Source organism: Quercus suber, unplaced genomic scaffold, assembly GCF_002906115.3.
Source record: "Quercus suber isolate HL8 unplaced genomic scaffold, Cork oak 2.0 scaffold_60, whole genome shotgun sequence".
Taxonomy (NCBI): Eukaryota; Viridiplantae; Streptophyta; class Magnoliopsida; order Fagales; family Fagaceae; genus Quercus; species Quercus suber.
Window position 1 is genome coordinate 1,342,556 of NW_027069525.1, and position 26,669 is coordinate 1,369,224.

General features: G+C 38.4%; 1 protein-coding gene across 1 annotated transcript; it reads left to right on the forward strand.

Moving 5' to 3' along the window:
• Window positions 1-20,556: 20,556 nt before the first annotated feature.
• On the forward strand, window positions 20,557-25,122 carry LOC112010658 (probable inorganic phosphate transporter 1-9). Its single transcript, XM_024043008.2, has 2 exons — window positions 20,557-21,510; window positions 23,997-25,122. The coding sequence occupies exons 1-2, from the start codon at window positions 20,798-20,800 to the stop codon at window positions 24,826-24,828; spliced, it is 1,545 nt and encodes a 514-aa protein (XP_023898776.1). The 5' UTR covers window positions 20,557-20,797; the 3' UTR covers window positions 24,829-25,122.
• Window positions 25,123-26,669: the final 1,547 nt, after the last annotated feature.

The window sequence follows — 26,669 nt, forward strand, 5'->3', positions numbered from 1 at the left end:
CTTATCTGCTCGTTCTTCTTCTTTACTGGCACTATGTTGGACAATCAGCACGGGTGCTGAATGGGCTTAATGAATCCTACCGCTAGTAATTTTTGTACTTCCTTGACTATTTGTCCTTCTATCTTAGTGTGAAATATCTTGGCAGGTTGGGCCACTAGCTTGGCCTCGGCATCCATATTCAGCATATGCACTACTAGCCCCAGATCCAACCCTAACATTTCATTATAATCCCATGCGAAGACATCTTTGTATTCCTTCAGCAACATCATCAATTCTGAATTTTCCTTTTCCGACAACCTTGAGCTGATTGAGATTGGCCTTGGTTCCTGTGAGTCGGACTCCAATTTAATCTCTTCCAACTTTTCTTCTGCCACATCCTGTACATCCTTTTCTACCATGTCTTCCTTATCTTTCTCTTCATTACTTTCTTCCTTTGAGCTTTCTTGAGCCACGCAACACACTGGGCTCTTGTGCTGTCACTCTTGTCTAGGGCCCGCTTGTATTTCACTCGTGGGCCCTACGCACATTCATAATTTGTATATACAATCTTTCCATCAAGGCACCGGACTCTGACACATTGTGGTGTGTCGTCTGACTTTACGGCGGGTGCTTCCTTCCTTTCCTTCTTTCGTGATAGCATCTCTTTTAGATCAGGTTCTGGATCACTTTGGATATCTTCCCACTTAGGTACGAAGGTGCCTCGTGGCTTTAATATTGAGCTTTCCCTAGATGGTGCCCATTGGTTGTAGAACATAATTTCTACTAAATGAGCCTCTGCTTGCTCAAATGGCAAGAGATTTGTTGTTTTGCGTATTATTCTGCCATTCAACCTTCCTTTCACACACTAGTGATAGGTGGATAGGACTAATCGGTGTTTATGCAACCATGGCCTCCCCAAAAGCACATGATATGAGACCTCCATCTTTACCACGTGGAACCAAGCTAATGAAGCTATGGGGCCCATCTTTAACCACAGTTGGATGTGGCCTACGGTGTATTCACCCCTTCCTTCGAATCCTATCACTTCCATTGGGCACCCTTGAATCTTTCTTTCTGAAATTCCTGCTGCTTGTAGAGTGCTTAATGGAATGAGATTTATAGAAGCACTTGTATCCACCAAGACTTTCTTGATGGGGATTTGATTTATGGATGCTGCTAAGTAAAGGGGCCTTCTATGGTCTGGGTACCCCACCTCCATATCCTCATTACTAAAAGTGATTTCACTCGATTCCTGTAAGAGGGCTCTGTCATCTGTGACTTCTGCTGATAAACATTCTATTCCTGCCCCAGAGGCAATGCTTACTAGGGCCTTTGTGGCTATCTTTCGCTCTTTGCCATAAGCCCCAATTGGTTAAACAAATTTTTGAATATGGAGCTTTTCTGTAAGGTGGTAATTGCTGCGGCAGGCAGGGCTGGATTCTCCTCCTTGTCCTCCCTTGGATCTGCACAAATTACTACTGTTGCTACACCCTTCCCTTTTTGGTTTGGGAGTGGGTTTCTTTGAACTTCCTGTTGAGATCATTCTAGAGTCCATTCTTTGATCGTACGGTATACCAGTCTGCGGAGCACCCAACATTTTGCGGTAGGATGTTGCACGTAGTTGTGCAAACGGCAGAAGCGTGGGTCCCTCTGCTCTTTTTTTGTGGGCTCTCTAGAAACTTGATTAGGCTTAAAGACTTCATCTGCTATCCACTTGTCTAGGAGCACATCTAACTCATTTGGGGTACATGGTATTGATGGAGGAGTATCGTATTCTCTTCCATCAGTTTTCCTTCTTTGTTCACCAGTGGATACTGCCATAGTCTGTGAAGCGTTACTTTTGTCGAAACTAGGCTTCACCGACTAGGCAATCTTCTTGGCTTTTTGCAATAACTGCGCAAATTTGGAGATTTCTAAGTTTTCCAAGATTGCCCTGTACTCCCCGATCATATTTGTCATACACATTTCCACCAATGTTCTTTCTTCACAATGATCATAGCAGTTGAATGCTATGTCCCTGAACCTTTTGATATATTCCATTAAATCCTCACCATTTCTTTGCTTGGTTGCTTGCAAGGTTGCAAGCGTTACTATTTCTTTTCCGTGGAAGTATTTAGTGCAAAATACATCCACCATGTCATCCTAAGTTGGGATTGATCCTGGCTTTAGGCCGATGTACCAGGTGTATGCTTGGTCACATAGTGATTTGGAAAACTCTCAAAGACATAAGTCCTCGTTTGCTGCATAAGGGCCAAGAGTATCAATAAACTTGCTCATGTGCTCAACGACACTTCCCTTTCTACCATTGTATTACACAAAGGCCCGTGGTTCATATCTCTCGGGGTATGGTTTGCTGAGTACCTTTAGTGGGTAAGGAGGTCTTTGTGCATAGAATCTCTCCTTAGGTGCTTTGGCCCTCTCTTACTCCAGGAGGGCCGTTACTTTAGCCATAGTGATAAAACGTTGTTTTGTATTCTGTGGGACACCTTCTGTTGGTGTCTCTTTTTTGTCTGCCGCATGCTTCGGGGTCATGCTGGCTCCTTTTCTCCTTTGTTTTGTCTATTTTCAGCTAACGAATTTCTTCCATCATTTGCTGCTATGAGTGCTGCAGGGACTGCAACACCTTAATGAAGACGTTGGCATTGTTAGTGGGTATTCTTGGTTGTGGTTAGGGTTTAGCCCCCATTCTGTTAACACCTTTTGTCTAATTAGGCTGCTGTTGGTAAGGTATTATTGGCTTAGACTCTGTCGGCAAGGGCACGGTGTTCATGTTTCGTGTTGTTATGGATTTAGGGGGCATTTGTTTGCGAGGGTTTCTGTCCCTATCTGCTTCCCAACTCCCCAATAAAGTCGCTAATTTAAATGTGGTGGGCCTTTTGGTAATGTTAGGCTGGGTTGCCTTCTACTGTACTGGGTCCAAGTGTTTTGGATAAGGGAGTTGGGATCGGTTCAATTGTAACCCACCTTGGTCTGGCTTTTGCACAAACTACGCCTCGTTTGCCAAAACTTTGGTCAATGCCTATGATAGGCGAAGCTGCTATAAGAAAGTTACGGCATGCAGATGTAATAAAGATAACAAAAAAATGTGTTCACTACTTAGACATAATAAATAAAGGGGAGCGACAAGAAGCGCCCTGTACATAAAATAGCAGAAATAAGTGGGGAAGAAATAGTAATGAGTTTGTTGAATCAAAGAGGGAAATACTAGTTTGCCGTGCCAAATTATATTACAGGGCCGAAACCAAGAAGGGAGCCATTTCATCAATGTGAATAATCTCCCCTAGAAAGAAATTAATTGCTTTGAGGGAACGGGCCTAAATAACCTGTGCCCAAAAGAATCCTTTGCCTTTTGACAGAGAACAGGACTTTAGAGGGAGAGAGGGGATTAACATATTGGTGCATGCCTGCCATTCTATGCTCTCTATTTTTTCGTTCCTTCTAATTCTTCTTTTCTTTTTCCCTTTTTCTTTCTCAGTGCTTGCTTATATGTTGTGATTCTCTCCTAGAGTCTATGATTACTGTGATTGTGATCCCCCGGCTATTCACAGCAAGGGTCCTTTATATAATGCCTGTTGTGACTGACTTTTACTATTTTAGCCTTTAACTACTTTTGTCTGGTCTGGGTGTCATTGCCGACCACCATTAGTTTGTCAGTCGCTCAGCCACGACGACTTACCTATGCTAGCTGTGCCACTCCCCATCACCAGATAAAGAAGACTATTTTATTTGTTTGTTTGTCGTTGCATTCTTACCTGTTACGGTGTGGGTACTCTCTCTCTCCCTATCTCTCATGGCATGCACCTAGTAGTTCCAACTCATCATTACTTCTTTTGGACGATATGTCATCCCAGCAGGACATTTCTCCCAAAAAAGCTTGAGTGGGAAACCCAGAATAGGTTTTCCCCTCTCCCCACCACTAGACCATGCCCTTTCTTACATTTGACCCATGACCCACCACTTCTTGTATTGGTTAGGTACAGGCTGGTGATGTCTGGGCCTTGCGTGTGATCCACTTCTGTGTATGTCCAAAATCTGCCTGCTGCCTATGCATTGGTCGTGGTTTGGAGGCTTATCTGCACATTCTGCCGTCCATCCTTGACTTCTTATGGCGTGAGCTATTTTCTGATTTTCCATTCTTTATGGCCTGCTCCCTTTAGGGACTGGACTTTGCTTGATTGTGGACTTTTCTTCCTTTAGCCTACTCTCTTTGCTCCTTTTTGCAGTCTTGCTACCATTTCTTACTGTACCACTCTGTCATTCCTACTATGATGTTATTTGACCCAAGCCTGCTGGGCCTCTTTGGGCATGCTGCTTATTCTTCTCTCAATGATTTAGTATGATCATTGAGCTTTTTATTACATTACTCGCGGGCTCTTTTGTACCATTTATTTCCTCTTAGGCATCCTTGGCCCATTTGCTTTCCTTGGACATCCTAGGCCCTTTTTCTAATTCTGCGTTCCCATGGGCTTTTACTAACTCTTTTGAGCTTCCTTGACCCAATTACCTTATCCTTTATCCTTAGGGCTCATGGACTTTCCATCAACCCCTTACTTTCTTTGCTTGCATTACTTCGGGCTTGTTGTGGCCCATTCTCACTTTTCTACATCACATACCGCCCATGAGTTTGCTACTTCTCTCTCCGGGCTCCTTTAGGCCCGTTTGCTTCCTCAAGGCTCATTTGTTTATTTTATGGGCCTATGATCCATTATTCATGCCATTTGGGCTTAATGGTTTTTCTATCAACTTACTAACTCTTTTATGCCCATGTTGCTAGGCTTCTTCCTTCTACTAGGCTCCCAAAATGAGCATCAACAATATCAGAATCAGAGACAGAGAAAGAAAAGAGAGAAAAATAAAAGAAAGGAATCATTCTGTGAGAAACGAAGAGGCCGGCGTGTGGAGGCTGGCGGTAAATGTGGACTGATGAAGGCCGGTGTGTGTGAGACAAAGTGATGGAGGCGTGTGAGTGTGAGAGACAATGAGAGGGATTGAATGTGGGGTAGGTAGGGTTATTTATTTCTTTTTTTCTTTCAATTAGTTTATGTTTAACGTAATTAGTTTAAGTTTAAGTTTAATGTATGTTAGTTAATCTAATGGGTTAATGGGTTTTAAATAGCCCAATGTTTATGAAAATAAAAAAGGCCCAATGTTAGCATTGCAAGGCCCAATATGTGTTTTATATTATATATATAATATAAAATATATTATAAATTATAATCTATTATAATTTGGTTCGGTTTTGGCCTGTTCGGTGCATATAAACCTGCCACCGAAACCGAAATTGAAAATTATGGTTTGTAAGAAATGAAAACCGAAACCGAGCCACTTCGAAACTGAACTGAAATTTTGGCAATGATTTGACCAGTTTCGGATGGTTTTTTAAGTTTCTTGGTTTTGCGCACACCTTTAGCCTATACCCTACTTTACCACTGCTAGCCATGCAAGGATGGGACAAGTATCAAGGAGAACATTAGCAACCCTCCAAGTGGAAGGTTGAGATGTAAATCAAAGGACTATAAAAGGGGGAAGATCCCACATGACTAGGGATCTGAGAAAAAAGCAAGAAAGAGGTTTAGGATAGAAATTATAGTTCACAATTGTATAAAAAAGATCCATGGCCTGCCTGAGGAGGAAGATAAATAAGAACTTCGCTTCATTTAATTCTCATTATTGTTAACCAAGTCTTGGACTCAATCTTTTCTCTTTACTCATCAAGTTGGTAATCCTAGGAACCAAAGTGTTGACTTGCACATCCATCTCTAACAAATTAATTGTATTGGGGTCAAGATCTAGCCTAAGCCCGCTACCGAAGGACACATCTTGACTTTTTGCCCCCTACAATATTTATTAGGAGACCAATTGTAATGCTATCAGCCAAGATACTTCTTTAAGGATTTTTTATTTATTATTATAAACCATTTTTTTTTTCTGGTGTCAAAATGTTAGGAAATGTAAACCTACTCATCTTCTTTAACATCTGAGACTCTTGTACAATGTTTGGAAGTTTATAAAATACGAAATGGAATGAAAAGAGATGTGACTTTATTTTCTCTAAGGGTTTATAAAAGAAGGAAAATTGAAAAAAATTCTTGTTTATTAAATATGCATGAAATTATTAATAAATTATCGATTTGACTCAATTACATGATCCGCAAGATTAGTATTATATACCGCATTTCAACAATTCACAAAATAATATAAAATAAGAAATATAAATAAACAACCATATGAGTTGGCGTAGAAATGGAAAACAAATGAGTAATTAATTCAAAAGAAAAACTACTATGCCGTAATTTATCCCTAGGCAAACCCACTAAAAAAGAGTTTCTAAACTACTTGCAAAAGAGATTTTTTGGCTTATTCTAAACCCACTAACTTATTCTCATACACCACATTACGCTCCACTGCCCTCCTGCAAAGAATTTTTGGCTTACGTTTTATTACGTCACGTCATTTTTCCCCCTTCTCGAGTCGTACCACTACCTCATTCACATATCAGTTTTTTTTTTTTTTGGTTGAGAATTAAGTTACCTCACATCTTTTATGTTTTAATGTGAACCACAAGGTGGGCGTGATTATGAAATGAACCCATTTTAAATAAGAGATTCATTTGTTTAAGTACGAAAGTTGACACCGTAGGCACAAGCAAAGAAATAACATATTTTACAATATTTTTATAATTAAATAATAAGTTCTAATTATCTAAAACATAGGATCGTCACTATCATCACTTTTTATCCATTAATCACAAATTAAGAAAAGTTTTATGAAGGATTACTCTCAAGTCTGTACACAACTTTGATAATGCTTTTCATATTTCATATTATAATTTCTAATGTTTTATAAGTTTTGACGACCTAGCCTTATTCTAGTAATGAGATTACCAGCTCGTTTGGTTTAGAGGTGTCTTAGTTTTCATAACTCAGTACTCAGTTTTCATAACTCAAACTCAAAACTCAAAACCCATAACTCATAACCCAAACTCTACTATCACTCAAAAAATCCAACATTTTTGTTTGGTCACAAAACTCAGTCATGTATCTCAGTTTTTAACTTCACTTTTTGCCAAAATAATGGAACCACCCACTGCCACTACACAGAAGAATATGGTTGCTACCCGTGTCCCTTTTCTATTTTGCTCCTCAAACCCAGCTACAACGAAGCCTAGCTCCACCACCAACAATGACAAACCCTTCATCCACCACTATCAACCAAGCTCCACCACCACCAACAGCAAACCCAGAAATCCACAACCACAGCTGCCACCACCAACAGCCCTCAACACAACCACAACCTCCACCAAAAAATCCGAATGAATCAAAAATTCAAACCCACCAATAGACCTCAACCAAATGTGTTTGATTGAAGAAGAAAAAAGAAAAGAAAAAGAAGAAGCATTAGGTCTCATCGTGTTATAGCCATCACCGTGTGAAAAAGAAGAAGAAGAAGAAGAAGAAGAAGAAGAAGTAGCTAAGAGAAGAAACCAGAGTGAAGAAGAAAGAAAGAAAGAAAAGAAAAAAGAAGAGAGAGAAGAAAGCATTAGGTCTCGAATCCCCTGTTGCCGGTGAAACTTCTGATCTTGAGGTCTGCGTGTCTCATGATTCGACCTGGGCTCAGTTTGACGTCGTTTCTTGAATCCCCTATCACCGGCGAAGCTTCCAATCTCTGGTCTTGCTCTCTCTCTGATGCCATACAAAAAAGAGAAGGAGGGCGCTAGGTCAGTGAGAAGAGAGAGCTCTGGGTAAAAGGAAAAAATGAAGAAGGAGAAGTGATAAAGAAGAACGGGTTGGAGATGGGACAAGACATACGGGTGGGTCCCATTCTTTTCTTAATTTTACAAAAATGCCACTGAAACTCAATTCTCAAAAACTGAAAACACCTTCCTTTTTTTTTTTTTTTTTTTTTTTTTCCATCATTCTAACTCAAAATTTATGGGACTTCCTTTTTTTTTTTTTTTTTTTTTTTTCCATCATTCTAACTCAAAATTTATGGGTTTTGAGTGATGGAAACACAATGTGAAAATCAAGCCAAACAAAAAAAATTTGTGGGTCCCACGTTTTTTGAGAACTTGGTTATGAGTTTTGAGTGATATGATCCAAAACAACTCTAAACCAAACAGGCCCTACATATCTCTAATATTATTAATTTGTTAATACATAATTTTTTGAAAAATATATAGACCCGCATGACGAATATTATAATATATAAAATTTACATAGGAACATAGTTTTATGCTTATGATCAAATGATACTTTGTTATAGATAATACTAACTAGTAGTTAATATTTTTCTTCAACTAGTTATATTTATTAGGATACCAATGGTAATGTTAAATTATTGCACAGCTAAGATACTTCTTTATATTAGTCCAAGTAGTTAAGGCCCAAGCCTAGACATAATTGGTGTGCAAGCCAAGACATATACTTGTATTACAAGTACACTAACTATAGTTAATGTAGGGTTAGGCCTATTATAAATACGTATATTGCGTTCTCTATAATATATGAATTATACTTCACTCATATATTAAATATGCAGTCTTTAAGGGTTTCATCTATGGACATAAGTTGTTAGACCGAATGCATATTTAAAGATTTTAGTCGAGTGAAAATACAAGATCAGTAATAGATATTGATTGCTTAGAGCATCCACATCAGTGGATGCAAAGTCTTGTATAATAGAAAAAACACCACATTTTACACATTTTGACCTAAAAAACACCCGCATCAGTGAGTGTAAAATTGTGCATTTATGCACAAGTGCTACAGTAACCATGCCTATATGCACGGTTATTGTAGCTTTTGTATTTATTATTTTACATTTTTTTTCTCTCTCCTTCACCTCACTCTCTCAACTTCTCACTCTCACCTTTCTCTCGTTTATCTCTCCCTCAGTCCATCGATCAGTCCAACTTCACTCTCACCGATCATCAATCAATCCAGTTGTTGGAAAAATACATGTTTGTATCGCATAAAAAACATATGCAACGGAAAATTAATGGATCTACTTCATTCACAATAGATAACATGTACTATGTAAATTTTAGAATATAAGAACAAGAGAGTGTACCTTGGTGCGGTGAAATTCAAAACCAAAGATTAGAAGTACTCGAGAACACTTTTAATCTTCACTCCAATTCCACTTGATACCTAAGAAGTGTGGTCTCTCAATCAGTTTATATGTATGTGTTCAAGGAAGAATAAGAGAATGTCTTACACTCACATACAAACCATTTCATTCTAATAATAAAATTCTGTATGTTTCTCTCCTTATAACTGATTATCTATTTGGGCTAGCCTCTTGAGCCATTCCAATTGGGTTTTAGTATGTGGCTTGGGGTGGGACCAAAATAGAACAAATAAGATACTAGCCCCAATGGGCCTTGAGCTTTTCTGTCAACTCTTGACAAGTCTAAAGTTACTATTAATTATATTTAATACCACTATATAAATATAATTTCACTTTAGGCCTTATTAATAAATTATATTCCAAGACTTTATTATACATACAACCTCTTCATAAAATATTCGTAGTAATATAAAGTCATAAATATAGGCTTCTACATTGAAGATTACTATATCTTAATTCTTGAGTACCTGGTTTAATCCTTTGAGTTATTCATCATATATTTATGAAATCTAATTTCATAAATATATACTTTAGTAACTCCTTACTAAAGTAGTTAGGCCTAACATTCTGAATAATCAAACCCATTAAACTTATCGAAAGGGAATATTTTATATCTCTGTTAAGAGACTGTGAATTCCATCTTGAAAATATATGTTCCATCAACACTAAATGTGGCTGCCCAACATATTGAAATTTTGATCGTTACTTTAGATTTCACTCTTGATATATCAAATTAACCTACACTTCATGATTATGACCATTATTCTCTCGGGATTAAGAGTTCATGTCAATAGAAACCGTGAGATTTATTATTCATTTGACAGTCGTTAGAAGAATAATAAATCTTACAACGGTCCAGTTCAATATGTCTTAATTCTTAAAACATATCAACTAGAAGTTTCCACTTCTATGATCAAGACACATCATCTTAGTAATGTATTATAGTCTTCGTAGATGAAATACTCAATTTCATCATCGACTACAAACTAGAATTCTGAGTTTACAAAGAACTTGTGATTTATATCTTCTGTGACTAAATGATAATGTCTAAATATTCATGTAACTATTATTTTAGATAATAATAAAACAATTTTATTAATTACAACATTAAATCATACATAATGTCATACAATAGGATTTAAGGGCACTAATCCTAACACCAGCCTCATTCTCACTGATTAGTCCAGTGCTGCTGATACGATCTGAAGCTCACCGATACGATCTCACCTCCGATACGATCTTACTCACCTTTGATCCTTTTTAATTTTTTTGTTTGATCAGTTTTGGATTTTTTGTTTGATCAGTGGGTTAATGATGGTGGTTATATGGGTTGATGATGAAGGGATGGTTATTGATCGTTGATAGTGGTTGGGTATTGATCGGGTTGATGGTGGCTGGGTTTAGAATATTTTATTAAATAAATGTATAGAATAGACAAACTAATGTGGGTGTTTTGTAAAAATGGGTGTGTAAGTTAGGCTTAGATATTTGGCCTATAAGAAATCCATAGTTATAACAAAGTCCCTTGTTCTGTATTCAAAACTGACATTTTGAAAGAACACTCCTCTCCCTAGTGGGCTAGCCAAAAAAATAAAAATAAAAGCAAAAAAGAAGAAGCCACATTCTATTATGTACATCTATCAAAAGTTGAAACGCATTTGGGGAAAAAAAAAAAAATCAGAACCTGGTATTGTTGTCTTTTAAGGACATAGTGACCAATAAGACAGTAAATATATTCATATGCCATCATAATCATAGTCATATACAATGTATTTATTGGGGCTGACATCGTTAAGGTAGAAAATCCAACGAATCAAATAGGAAACCACAACCTTAAAGTTGTCTCAGGAAAACAAAACAAGAAAACTCACAGCAATGCAATTAGCGTGAGTTTGGATAGCGGTTACTGCTATGTTTCCAGTGTTTGCATTTTTGGCTAAGTCTCATGACACTATTCATGAATTAGCCAAAAACATAAAACTGCGCACACCAATGCATTTTTGGGTCCCATTACACTATTCACACCATTAAAAATTATTTTGCTACAGTGTTTTTAGCAATAAGTTTTCAGTTTTTAGTAAATAAGCGGTATCCAAACACACCCTTAGTATTAGAAATTCATGATTGAGAATACAATACCATGTGATTACCTGATGATGCAGACATTGTCAGTTGATTAGGTTCGTCTATATATGTTAGCATGGGCTTTGTCTTTGTACCTGCAAGGTTAAGAACAAAGTCCTCTTTGAGTGGTTACTAGTGTGGTGCTGGCCATAGAGTCTCCGATGATAAAGTTAGTGAATGAAATTGCCTAAGAGGGCTTGTGAGAGTTAAAATGAATAGTAAAAGTATCAGTACTTTTGTGTGTATGTACATTGTTTAGTTTTGAAATGCATATATATATATATACACCTCTTTTCTTCTAGCCATTGTACCCTATTTATGGTGGCATAAGTGCCTCTTTTGTAATGCCTTTAGGCTCATTCAATGTGGGGTTTGATGGGTCTCCCAACGGTCTTATGTCCAAGATATTGAATGCTCTCTTTATGGCTTCTCTTCCATCGTCCATGATGGGTCTGGGTGGATGATGGTACTTAATGAGTTCGTTTGGACAATGGCATTTATTGGGCCTATCAGTTGCACCCCCCCCCCCCCAAATTCTGTGGTCGTCCTTATGACGACCTCAAGAAGGTGGAAGGTTTTTGGTTTGGACGAGACCCTTGAAATTCCGTTCCAGTTTCATTTAATGCGTAGTGGTGGCGCTGTACATGTCGTGGCCACGTGTCACATTCTGACTGGTGGAATTCAATGCTCCACTCATGTGTCCTTTGGGTTTCCTGCCATTTTTTAGTTTTTCATGCCCAGATTTTTAAAACTGTTTTTCTTTTCTCTTTCTTCCTTACTTTTCTCCCCTTGCGCCATTGTTGCTTTGTGTTTCCCTTCTTCGAGTTCTCTAATTTCTATCGCGTTTTTCCTTTCTGGGACTGTTCTTTCCCTTGCTTTACTCTTTGTAGTGAAAATTATTGGTTTTTCCTTTTTTGTTTTGGGATTCGAGTTTTTTTTTTTTTGGATTCCATGGTTGAGAGCTCTGAGGTTAGGAGACTTTTTCCTTCCATTTTGTTTTTCTTTGCGTGCTTTGGGGCTTCTCTAGGTTCTTCCTGTACCTTTTGCCCTTTAATTGAAAGTTTTGTATTTGGGGGCAGTGGCCTAAGTTTAGTGTTGGCCGATCTGCTTCCCTTGCTTCATCAATCAGTGAATTGGTTTGAGAAACTAGTGGGTGACCGGAGGGCTATGTCAAAAGTAAGATCTAGCGAGTTAAAAATGGGGTTGTCGTCTAGCGACGACCCTATTGAGGCGGAGGTTGATACTGCTATCTCTGGTCGGGGGGAGGTCAGGGCTTTTAATGCCCTTAGTGAAGAGTGTGTGCTGAATGTTGACACTCTTTTTAGGTTTAAGGATAGGTTCTAGTTTCCTGAGGATGTCAAGATTTGTCTTCCTCATGAAGGAGAAAGGGCTTACCACTTCTCGCCTGGGGAAGTGTGCTTCTATAAGGCATCTTCCCAGTGTGGCCTTAGGTTTCTCGTCCATCCTTTCATCATGGAGCTCCTAAACCATTTCAACATCGCTCCTAAGCAACTTATGCCGAACTCGTGGAGAATAGTAATAAGCTGTATGGAAATATGGATGATTGTCACTGAGGGTGACATGATTAGGGTGGACGAGTTCGTTTACTTGTATCGTTTGAAGGAGTCAAAGGAGTACGAGTACTATGAACCTTTGCCATGGGTTAGGAAGGCTAGGATCATTACTAATCTATTGTCATCCTTCCAATACTGGAAATCAAGGTTCCTTTTTGTGTCTGGGGATGGATGGGAGACCCTTTATGATGATTTTTAGGGTGACATCCCTAGGTTGCTTCATCGTTGGAGAGCCCTGAGTTTAGGTGCGCTGTCTTTCTGCCAATCCTTTCTTCTTCTTCTTTTTCCTTGATTTGTTTTAACCTCTCATTTGTTGCGTTTGTGCAGTTAAGAAGCATTCAAATCTTAAGAGTAGGTATAAGGAGCGCGTCAAAGCTGCTACTAAATATGCTAAGATGATTGACGATTTTGGCGACCTAGTCAATCTGAGAACTTTGGCTCATCACTACCTTGGTCCAAAGCCTTCCTCTTTTGTTTTGTGCACTATTAAAATTGAAGAAAAGAGTAAGCGTTCGTTTGGTTTGTCCAGAGAATCGTCCATGTGATGTACTTGTATCACGCATTTTTCCTTTTTTGATTTTGCACATGGATCTGAAGGTTTGGTGTTTTACATAATCTTCTTTAAGGTGCTGGGAGAGACGATCCACATCACGTCAAAGTACTTGAGCCATGAGGCAAAGGCAACGTTAGTGAGGTCCAAAGTGGAGGCTTTGGGGGTGGAGAATGCTAAGCCGAGGAGGGAACTTATTTCCACATGGACGAAGTTAACATCGCCATGGAAAAAGCTAACTCCACTAAGGAGAAGACTAAGGCTTTGGCTGACGACTTGAGAGCTGAGAAACAGCTGACCATGAAGAAGGACGAGCAACTCCAAGCTGTGAATCAGAGGGTCAAGACTATTGCTGCTAAGGCCGTAAAAGCCTTTCAACAAATTGAGGAACACAACACTATTCTCTTCAGTTGGTATTACAAAGGTTTTGAACTCCTTCAGTAGTATCTAGTCAAGCACCCTACTGGCGTGGACTTGGGGGGTCTGGACCTTGAGGAGGTGGATAAAGAGATGGAGACAAACTATGCTTCTCAGTCTGCGGCTACTGCTCCTAAAGGCAATGCTCAAGAGAACACTCCTATTGACGTGGCTGGTAGTGACGAGGTTATTGTTGAAAAAAAAAATCTGTCTAGTATATTTTCTTGTTTTCGTTTTTGGGTGCCTAGTGTATTTTTTGGGCTCTGCATTCTACTTTCAAGACAATGCTTTTTGCCTAGTGTTTTTTGGGCATTAATTACTGCTTTAAAGACAATGTCCTTTGCCCAGTGTTTTTAGGCTCTAACTACTGATCATGGAAAAAATATGTTTATGCAGTGGTTTATTTTCATACCTTCGATGGTTCTTCTTCTATTCTTTTTATGGTCATCATGTGGATATTCTTGGCGATCTGTGTGTGACTTGAGTTTTTGCGAGAATCCTTATTTGCTTACACTTTTCATTCATGACTTGTATCCGTCTAAGGAATTTTAGCACTTATTCCTTTTTTGGGTGATTTACACCCATTTGAGGAATCTTATCACTTAGGCTTCATCAGTGATTTACATTTGTCTAAGAGAATTTTATCACTTAGCCATTTTTAGGTGATTTAAATCCACTTAAGGAATCTTATCACTTAGCCATTTTAGGTGATTTACATCCATGTAAGGAATCTTATCACTTTGGCTTCATCAGTGATTTACCTCCGTCTAAGGGAATTTTATCTCTTAGCCATTTTTAGGTGATTTACATTCATTTAAGGAATCTTATCACTTTGGCTACTTTTGGTGCTCTATACTTGCATACAATCCGTTGGAATATTGGCTGAATAATACTTTTATTGCTTTATTTTAGATGAAGATGTTATTTTCATGAATACAATGGTACTTTACATCTATTGATGATATTTCTTCAAATGCTCGATGTTCCATTATCGGGGTAACTTCTTTCCATCCATCGTCTCCAGGTGGTAGCTGTCTTGTCTTGAGTAATGGATGACCTTGTAGGGCCCTTCTCAGGTTGGTCCAAGCTTCCCCTGGGTTGGATCCTTTGTTGCTGGAGTGACTCTACGTAGAATGAGATCTCCTATGTTAAGTCTTCTGAGCTTCACCCTCTTGTTGTAATACTCGGCCATCATCTGCTAATATCTCGTCATCTTTTGGGATGCTTCATCTCTTATTTTGTCCAGACAGTCCAGGTTGACTCTCAATTGTTCGTCGTTATTGTCTTCATTGAAGGCCTTTTTTCTCATGCTGGTGACTCCTACTTTGACTGGAACTACTGCTTCGGTGCCATAGGTAAGCCTGAAGGGCGTCTCTCCTGTTGGGGTCCTCGCTATAGTTCTGTATGCCCACAAGACATTAGGCAATTCTTCCGGCTATACGCCCTTTGCCTCCTCCAGCTGAACTTTGATGATTTTCAGTAGTGTTTAGTTCGTCACTTCCATTTGTCCATTGGCTTGCGGATGTCTCGGAGATGAAAACTAGTTCTTGATCCCCAGTCCCGAGCAAAAGTTCTTGAAATCTTGGCTGTCGAACTTTCGTTTGTTGTCTAATATTATTGTTTGTGGTATCCCGAATCTGCAAACTATGTTTTTCCACACGAAGTTCTGGATTTTTGCCTCCGTGATAGTTGGTAGTGCTTTTGCTTCAACCCATTTTGTAAAGTAGTCAATTGCGACCAATAGGAATTTTACCTGTCTCTTACCTTGGGGCAGTGGACCTACGATGTCAATCCTCCACTGGGCGAATGGCCACGGGGAGGTTATGGGTGTCAACTTCTCTCCTGGGATGCGCTGAACATTACCGAACCTCTGACACTTGTTGCATCGTTCAACAAACCCCTTTGTGTCTCTTTGCATAGTTGGTCAAAAATAACCTATTCTGATGATCTTACTTATTAGGGATCTTGGGCCTTTGCGGTCCCCGCATACTCCTTCGTGAATCTCCTCCATGATGTACTTAGCTTCACTTTCTTCAACATACTTTAAGTAGGGCATAGAGAACCCCCTTTTGTACAAGGCGTCGTTTAGGATGGTGAACCTGGCTACTTTCTTCTTGACTTTCCTAGCCTCTTTGATGTCCGTCGGAAGTCATTCGTCTCAGAGAAAAGATAGGATTGGGGTCATCCAGTTGTTTTCGCTTTGAACTACGAAAGTGTGAAATTCTTCAATGCTGGGACACTTTTGGACTTCCATCTTTAAGTTTGTGATTATCGACTCCACTTCTGACAACACTTGCTTCGTTATCTCATCTGCTTCTGTATTCTGGCTCCTAAGGACCTGTATAAACTCTACTCGATCAAATTCTTGAGTTAGATGCTTCATTAGCCTAAGGTATTTCTACGTCCTGCCCTCCTTTGCCTCGTATTCTTCTTTTATCTGCCCTACAACTAGCTTAGAATCATTTTGGAGAAGTAGGTTTTTGGCGCCCAACACCTTTCTGACCCTTAATCCCGTTAGTATTGCCTTGTTGTTGATGGCGGGTAATTGAAGTTGAACTCCATACCTAAGCATATCTCCTTTAGGAGTAATGATGATAACCCCTACTTCGCCACTTTTTCGGGCTGACGACCCGTTAGCCCAGATCGTCCATCTTTCCACCTCATCCTGTGCTCCTTCTTCGTCAGGGGTCGTGAACTCGGTAACAAAGTCAGCTAACGCTTGTGCCTTGATCGCTATTCTGTGGTGGTACTCAATGTCGAACTGGCTAAGTTTGATTGCCTATTGCACCATTCTTCTTGTAGTTTCGGGCTTGTTCATCGATTTTCGTATAGGCTGATTCGTCATTACTAGAATAGGATTTTCCTGGAAGTAAGGGCGCAACTTATGAGAGGCTACAATCAAAGTAAATGTAACCTTTTCAATCCGTGGGTATTTTGCCTCAGCTCCTTGGAATGCTTGATTGACATAATAGACCAAGAGTTGTGTTCCATTCTCTTCTCAAATCAAGGTTGCACTCACGACTGTAGTTGATACTACTAAATACAAATATAGTTTTTTTCCTTCTTTTGATGGGCTGAAGAGTGGTGGATTGCTCAGGTAGTGTTTCAGCTCCTAGAAAGCCTTCTCGCATTCCTTCATCCAAGTGAAAGCTTGCTTCAGAGTCTTGAAGAAGGGTAAGCACTTGTTCGTTACTTTAGAGACAAATCTGTTGAGTGTTGTAATCCTCCCTGTTAATTTTTGAACTTCTTTCACCGTTCTTGGCGATGTCATCTCCAATATGTCTCGCTTCTTTTCTGGGTTAGCTTTTATTCCCTTTTGGGACATCATGAACCCTAGGAACTTCTCAGAAGCAACCCTGAAGGAGCACTTGCTGGGATTCAGCTTCATCTAGTATTGTCTGAGGGTTGTGAAGGTCTCCTTAAGGTCTTCCAAGTGGATTCCTCCTTGCTCTTGACGAGCATGTTGTCCACGTATACCTCCATGTTTCTTCCGATCTACTTACTGAACATTTTGTTGACTAACCTTTGGTAGGTCGCTTCTGCGTTTTTCAGTCTGAAAGGCATTACCTTGTAGCAGTAGAACCCTTGGCTAGTGATGAAGGCAGTCTTCTCTTGGCCTTCTTCTAATATTTTAATCTGGTTGTATCCCGAGAATGCATCCATAAATGTGAGGAGCTTTTGTCCTGCCATAGAATTCACAAGTTGATCTATTCTTGACAAAGGGAAACTATCTTTTGGGTAGGCCTTATTCAGATTTGTGAAGTCTACACACATCCTCCATTTATCATTTGCTTTCTTCACTAGGACGACATTGGCCAGCCAGTCTGGATAGTATACCCAACGAATAAAATCTGCTGCCAGCAATTTGTTTACCTTGTTCATAATTGCTTTATTTTGTTCAGGGGCAAAGACTCATTGTCTTTGTGGACGGGCTTCCTCTCTGAATCTACATTCAGGCGGTGTTGAATGACCTCAGTTGCTATGCCTGGCATATCCTTGTGACTCCATGCAAAAACGTCCAAATTACCTTTAAGGAATTGGACTAGACTTCTCTTCATCTGATCGCTCAAAGTCGTCCCTATCCTCGTGGTCTTCATTGGTTCTTCGTCTACCAATTCCATAGTTTCTAGGCCTTTGACTTTCTCTTTCTCATTCTCCTTGATCATCCATGTATGGTTCTCCTTTGCAGCTAACATCGCTTGGTAGCATTCCCTAGCAAGCACTTGATCTCCCTTTACTTCGCCTATGCCATTCTCTATTGGAAATTTTACCTTCAGGCAATAAGTGGACGTTGCTGCCTTCTAACGGTTGAGTGTGGGCCTTCCAATTATCACATTGTACGAGGAGGGGTAATCTACTACCAAGAAGTCGAGCCGACGAGTTAACTGTTGGGGGTAAGACCCCACTGTGACCGTCAATGCTACTATACTTTTGGGGTACACCCAATCTCCACTGAAGCTGACGAGAGGGGACTTAAAAGGTCGTAACCTTTTGAGGTCTATTTTCAGCTAGTGAAATGCGGAGAGGTAGATAATGTCTGCAGAGCTGCCATTGTCTATAAGGATTCTCCTAATGTTAAATCCTTCTATCATGAGCATGATAGCCAAGAGGTCGTCATGTGGCTGCTTTACACCTCTGGCATCTTCTTTTGAAAACAAGATGTCTTTATCCGTTCTTCTCTGCTTAAGGGGTAGTATCCTGTGGACGCTGTTTACCTGCCTCTTTTGTGATTTCTTGAGGGATTTGAAAGATCCACTTATGGACGGTCCTCTTGTGATCATTTTTATTTCTCCTATCTCGCTTTATGGACGGTTGAACGTGTTGTCCTCGTCCTTGGGAACAACTTTGTACTTCTCCTTGTTAGCACTTCTAGATCTACTGGATTCCCCCTTTTTCACAAACTTCTGCAGCTTCCCCTTCCGGATGAGTTCTTTTATCTGCTTTTTCAGACCTCTGCAATTTTCAGTGTAATGGCCGTGGTCTTTGTGGAAACGACAGTATTTCTTGTTGTCACGCACATTAGGTGATGAATGTAGAGGCCTTGGCCACTTAAGGTAATGTTCATCCTTAATCTGCATTAAAATTTTGTCAACAGGCATAACCAAAGGGGTAAATTTTACTGTCCGAGGAGTTTTATCGTCTCTTGCTTATTTTCGTTAGTACCCTGACGGTCTCCCCTTTCTCTTTTACGTCCCCTATGGTCTTCTCCCTTTCCTTCTCTCTCTCTCTGGGCTTCTCCTCGTCCCTTATTGCTACTAGGGCATCTTCGGCGTTCATATACTTCTGAGTTTTCAATAACATTTCTGCCATTGTCTAAGGAGGGATTTTCGCGAATGCGACCATGAATTCTCTAGACTTCAATCCAACTTTAAAGGTCGTTAGCTACAATTTACAGTTTGCTTCATCTATCTCCAAGATTTCTCTGATGAAACGCTTCACATATGACCTCAGGGTCTCCTTCTCCCTTTGTCTGATGGTGAGCAGATGGTCTATCGGCCTTTTTGGGTGTTGTCCACCGATGAAATGGCGTACAAAAGAATTGCCCAATTGCTTAAAGTTGTCAATGGACTATGTTGGTAGCTTATTGAACCACACTTGCGTTGCTCCTTTGAGAGTGGTGGGGAAAGAATGACACAGTATCTCGTCAAGGGGTTGTTAAAGACCCAGAGTTGTTTTGAAGGTGGTGATGTGATCCAGCGGATCTTTCAGATTGTCGAATGATTCGAGCTGTGGGAGACGAAACTTTGAAGGTATTGGGCTTTCCAGGACCTTTGTTGTAAAAGGCGAGTCCATCCTCTTGACCATCCTGTCTAAATTTTGATGTGTTTTCTCTCTTATTGCACTTCTCAGCTAGTCCATCTCTCTTCTCATTTCCCTGAGGAGGTCTGAGTTTGCTTCCTCAAGGGTTTATGGTCGTCGGTGGTCGTTCCTTCTATGGCTGTCTTCATCGTCATTCTGGTTAGTCCCAGAGCGATTATCTTCTTGCTGAAACTGTAATCTTATCTCCTGGTTTTACCTTGTAACTTGTAAGTTCCTTTATGCTGGCTGTGAGTGTCTGGATTTGCAGGGCTAGTGCTGTAGAATCTTGGGGTGTGCTAGAATCCATTTGGATCTTAGAGTTGAATGGAATTACACTTTCGAATTTAAGTACAAAATTATCATTTTCATAGACGGTGCCAAACTGATGATGCCGAGATTGTTAGTTGATTATGTTCATCCAGATAGGTCAGCACGGGCTTCGTCTTTGTACCTGCAAGGTTAAGAACAGAGTTCTCTCTAAGTGGTCACCAGTGTGGTGCCGACCACGAAGTGATAAAGTCAGTGAATGAAATTGGCAGAGAGTTCTTGTGAGAGTTAGAATGAATAGTAAAAGTATCAGTATTTTTGTGTGTATATACCTTATTTAGTTTTGAAATGCATATATATATACACCTCTTTTTTTTCTAGCAGTTGTACCCTATTTATGGTGGTATAAGTGCCTTTTTTGTAACACCTTTGGTTCATTTAATGTGGGGTTTGATGGGTCTCCCAATGATCTTCTAACTGGTTCGTAATTGTTCGAGATATTGAATACTCTCCTTATGACTTCTCTTCCATTGTCCATGCTGAGTCTAGGTGGACGATGGTACTAAATGAGTTCGTTTGGACAATGGCATTTATGGGACCTATTACTACCCTTCAAAAAGTCCAACCCTTTTAACAAATAGAAGCAAAGCAAATAGTACAAGAAACATGAGGCGCCATAATATATACAGTGGTACACAGATAATTCAATATAGAAATATTCTTGAAATCATGGGATCCGCATCTTCACTGGAATAATAGAACCAAACAGGTCAATAGTCCACCCTTCCATCACTGTCAACGAAACAACCCAACGCCATCGTGTTGATCAACTTGAATTAACCTATCCGACTTATTTCAAAGTTTTAATTTTTACAAATATACCCGTATATATAGCTAAAACCCTACCCTGTCAACAAAAGAGAAAAAAAGACAACCCCATTTCTTTTTCAGTCCAGAAATGGGTTTGAAGGTTCTTTCAGCGCTTGACACTGCAAAAACTCAGTTATATCATTTCAAAGCCATAATCGTAGCTGGGATGGGTCTTTTCACTGATGCATATGACCTATTTTGTATCCCTCTGATTGTAAGACTGATCGGAAGGGTGTACTATGAGCAAGACCCGCGAAAGTACCAGATCCCACCTGGGGTTCTGTCAGCTACGTTGGCGATTGCTCTGTTGGGCACCGCGATTGGTCAACTGGTGTTCGGTAGACTCGGGGACCGAATAGGAAGGCGACGCGTGTACGGCATAGCATTGATGATAATGGTGCTGAGCTCGCTGGGCTGTGGCTTTTCGATTTGCAAATCGAGAGAGTGCGTTCTGGTGAGCCTCTCGTTTTTCAGGTTCTCTTTGGGGGTTGGGATTGGTGGGGACTACCCTCTGTCGGCAACGATTATGTCGGAGTTCGCTAACAAGAGGACACGTGGTGCCTTCATAGCCGCTGTGTTTTCGATGCAAGGGTTTGGAATCTTGGCATCATCAACGGTCACGATGGTCGTGTGTGCCATATTCGAGCATGTGTCGAAGTCAAACGATGGTACATCACACACAGTTTCGGTTGATCACACGCCGAAAGGAGTTGATATTGCATGGAGATTGATCCTGATGCTGGGTGCTGTACCAGCTGCATTGACATATTATTGGAGGATGATGATGCCTGAGACTGCCAGGTAACCACACCTTTTTTCTTATCTTCTTATTTTTTATTTATTTATGTTTTGGTTGACAATTCATATGCATGTGTCGTCACACTGTACCTTTCAGGGTTTAAGTATTTGGTTTTAGAGTAGTAATAATATTCCTCTATAAAAAAAAATTGTAGTATACAGGGCGGCTCGATATATTTGAATGTGCGTAAATTGATTATTTTGTATTAGATGTAAAATTACTACTAATTAATATAGATTACGTAGAATTTTTTTTTAAGAAATTTTATAGATAGAAAAAGTTTGATAAAATTTTCTTACTTGTTGATGTGGTAGGGTGATAGTGGTAAGTAAAAAAATAGTGTTAGTGATAGACTTAGATGAGAACTAGTAAAAGTTTGCTAATTTTTTTTTTTAAAGTGCAATATTCACAATATTTTTTACAACAAATTTTAAGTTTTAAGTTGTTTTTTCTTTTCTATTTGAAAATATTATTATTATTATTTTTTTGCTATCAATAACAACCTACTATTTAACATTAGTTATAAAAGTTTTGTAAAAAATATTGTAGATGTTGCATTTTTATCTTTTTTTTATTTGTTTTTCATCTGGTAAAAAAAAATTATTTTGGAAAATTTTATCGTCACGATCATATATAATGACAAACCTTAACAAAGTAAACAATTAAACTGTTGATAAGAGTATTAAAACTCGATCAGTCAAGTTGAAGGATTTTTGCACAAGTATAATATAGAAAATTTAATATACTTGTGTTGTACACGTTTAATAATAAAAAATCTATATTATTTAGGGTATTTTTGTTTCGTATAGTTGACAGAAGTTTATATATATATATATATATATATACACTTCCGTGTAGTATACGGTACAGCTTGTGAACTTGAAATACATGTAACGTGGTTTTTTCTTCAATGGTTTTTTTTTCTTTATAGACTGGTAGTTTTTACTTTTTAATGACTTGGGGAACAAAAACAGGACTGAGTTTGGCAATAAGCAATGTAGGTCCAGCATACATCATCTAACGTTGCGGATTTGTTTGTTTTGCCCAAGATTTTTGCTTTCAAGTGTGTATGCATGTCATCACGACGTTGCTATTTTTTTTTTTTTTTGAAGCACGACGTTGCTATTTTAGAACACACATGCATATATATCATTCGACACATATTCATGATGTGTATGCAAATAATTGGTGTTACGATTCATCGTTTGAATTTAGATTTTATTCATTCTTCAAACCTTAAATTAGATGTTCTAATTCTTTTCATGTATGCAAAACGTTTCATAACTGAACTTCAATTAATATCCTATTAATAAAGTATAAAAAAATGTCAACTTAAAAATTTCACACAAAAACAATATAAAACCTAAATTTTGATTCTTAATTTACAGTAAACTAATATTTGACAAACAAAAGAGATCCAAAGCCTTGTATTTCAACAAATTGATACTTTTTAATATTTTTTAATATTTTTAATAGAAACATTTAAGAATCAAATATCCTCTTCACCATTATAACTATTGAATTTATTAAAAAAAGGCCAAATGGAAGAGAAATTTCGTAAATATAATAATAATAAGAGAAGCGTACAAATAATTAAAAGCAACTCTTATACATGTAAATTAATAGAATAGCTTAAGAAGAAGTAACATTAGCCAAAGTCTTACAGCAACCGCAATTCAACAAATTATATATGCGACTAAACAAATTAACCACACCAAAAACACAACCCTGAAAAAAAAAACGGATGACAAAATATCGATTTGGAGAAGTGATACTGACCCACACACTAACAAATAAAAAATAAAAAAATTGGAGAAGAAATGTTGACGAAACAAATATATTGGTGGGCTTAATTTGACCAATAAATTTTTTTGGACCAACCTACCAACCGCTCATTAATTTTCTACATGGAATTGGAAGAAAACAAAAGGAAAACAGTGGATGCTATCAGATTGAATTGGAATTCTATGGCCCCTTTGAAATTTGAATCAAAAGTGCTCTTCCAATGTATGAGCTTTTCTTAATTAGTTAGTTACTTTTGACTAAGAACAGGACCCGAATGAATGGACCGGACTCCGGTGTATGTTAATTAAATTTACTACTTTGTCACAGTTTAAAGTTTTAATATAAACTGATAAAAAAAAAATGGTTTTAATATAATCGATAATTTATCACTTATCAAAATAGGAAAATTCACTCATATATAGAAAATATAAAATAAATGATTAAATTTATCATAAATACCATAAGTTTTTTTTTTTTTAATGAAAAAGTGATAATTTTTAGTAACCAAAGTATGGGTTTTTGTTATCAAAGAGTCATGTAACTCAATTAATTGAAACCTTCTAATATATCTATGACATTTAGCGTTCAAATTTCACCTTTTCTTTTGGAACTATTGAATTTATTTTTTTTAAAAAGTATGAGTTCTTGTTGATCCGTGCTTTGATATATAATCTATAATAATTCATTTGTACGTTTATGACAGATATACAGCTTTGGTTGAGCTAAATGTTCTTCAAGCAGCCAAGGACATGGAGAAAGTGTTAGATGTTTCAATAAGTCAGATTGCAGAAGATGACCCACAGCCACTACATCAACCATCCTATCCCCTCTTCTCAAAGCAGTTCTTACGTCGCCATGGCCGTGACCTATTCTCTTGTGCCACCTCATGGTTTCTTGTTGACATTGTCTTTTACAGCAACAATCTCTTGCAATCTCAGATATATAAAAGGTACCTTCGTGACCAAAATAGAATGAACGCCTATCAAGATGCTTTCAATGTAGCAAAACTTCAAGCACTCGTAGCAATCTGTTCCACAGTTCCAGGTTACTGGTTCACCGTCTGTTTCATTGATCGCATTGGAAGAGTGAAAATTCAACAAATGGGCTTCTTATTCATGGCAATTGTTTATTTAGCAATTGGAATACCCTATTACACGTATTGGGAGGATAGCTCAAATGCAGGTTTCTTGGTCCTCTATGGGCTCACCTTTTTCTTCTCAAATTTTGGGCCCAACACTACCACTTTCATAGTGCCTGCGGAACTTTTTCCAGCTAGATTTAGATCTACATGTCATGGTATTTCTGGTGCTGCTGGCAAGGTGGGGGCAATTATTGGGTCTGTTGGATTTTTGTGGGCATCACATAAAAGGAAAGAGGATGGTTATCCTAAAGCAATTGGAATGGAAATCTCTTTGGTAATTTTGGGCTTAGTTTGTATTATGGGAGTGTTGGTAACAACTTTTTTCACAAGAGAAACCATGGGGAGATCATTAGAAGAAAATGAGAATGAAAGTGAGAATGAGAATGAGAATTAAATTTTTTAGTGTACTGTCTATACCCACTCATATTCATTTCTCAACGAAGCTGGGGCTGCCTAGAGCTCTTTCTACGTGTGTACTTCTATATCAAAGACATGATGAATCTCTTTTATCTCCTCCGGCCTCACGCACAAACTAGGCTAGAGAAATTTGTGTAATTTAGATTTTGTGCTGAGGTGTGGCAGAGAACTTGTAATTGTATTTGAAATGGCAATTTTCTTGTATATAAAGCTGGAAACACGTCTGCCCAGAGAGTGAAATGTTTGCCTTGATAGCATCATTTGTCTGAAATTCCTAGTCTTAGCTAACACATTCCTTGTAGTTTGGTCATACAGAACTGGAATGCTTTAAAGAAGTTGTGCACAAATGCGTCTTTGACCTCATACATTCTGGAATGTGGATAGTAAAAGCTATTAACATAAAGTAGTTTGTATATAAATACTTATGCCGATGCTGTGATAGCGGAGGAAGGCAGATACAGGGTTAGATCCTAATGACACATGGAATTCAGAATTTCGAAATCTATATTCCACTTGAAAAATGGAAAATAAAAAACCGAGATTTTACTTATAATAGGTTTCTCTATTTTCATTTTATAGCTTAGGGGCTAATTTGATGTCTCTAAAAAAACATTTTATTCTGAGGAAAAACATTTCTAAACAGATTCTAATAGATTATCATATAAAGACTTTGACTTTAAAAAGTCCTAAAAATATCTGAAATGAAGAAGATAAATACATAATAACAAATTAGAAAAATGGCAACAATAAAAAACAAGTCTTTCAATAATGTGTATGACATCTTAATTCATGACTCTAAGTTCAGGTTATGGCACTTATGCTAGTCATTTTCAGAATGACACCTGTTTAATAAGTGATAACTACGCAATTCTTTTGATAGAATCTTTTTGATTTTGTAATGGATGACTTAAAACATATTTTGTTTTGTTTTTTTTTTTTTTTTTTTTTTTTTTTTTTTTTTTTTTTTTTACCCCCCCCCCCCCACTTATTTAGCCAACCAAAAGAAGCATCAAGCAGAGTAGCATCCCACTTATCACCAGAGACAGCCCCAGGCAGATGAGCAAACTCTACTCTCTCTTCCTGTAGCCTGCAATACCATCTTCAAGGGTTAAAATCTGTTGCCTCTGCTCTGGAATCAGCACCTTTCCACGCTCGCAGATTTCATCATCACGCCACTGAAAAAAAAATTAAAAAAAAATATTGCACTTGCATCCAGCCTGACACCCAAGAGCCAAATAAAACCCATTATATCTTCAACCAAAATCATGAAAAACAACAACAAATAGTATTAGCAAAATCTAGTCAAAGCCAATCCAACACTTGTATTAGCAAAATACTAAAATCCTTGAAACTAAAAAAGACCCACTAAAGAAAATAGCTATAAAATAAAAACCCAATAACAAAATCCTATAAATGTTCCATAAAAACAACATCTTTACAGTCAAAGAAGCCCAATCACCTCTCTCTCTCTCTCTCTCTCTCTCTCTCTCTTCACAGTGGGTCGACTCCTTTCTCTCCCCAGAAAAAGTTCCTCTTTCTCACACTTTTTTTTTCTCACCTAAACTTCACCCCCGCCCAAAAACTCAATAGAAATTTAAAAACTTTACAAAGAGAGATCATGTATGATTGGAAAAAATATGTGCAACAAGAATAGTCCTGATATGAAAACCAAGTCTATGACCAAGAAAGAGAAAGCCAGATGCAGAGTTAGAGTTAGAGAGATAGATACTAACTTACCCAGAAATTTGGACACCCGTAGAACCTTCTTCCAGGGTTCTCAGGTGTCCACGAAACAACGAAAACGGGTTTCTCAAAGTA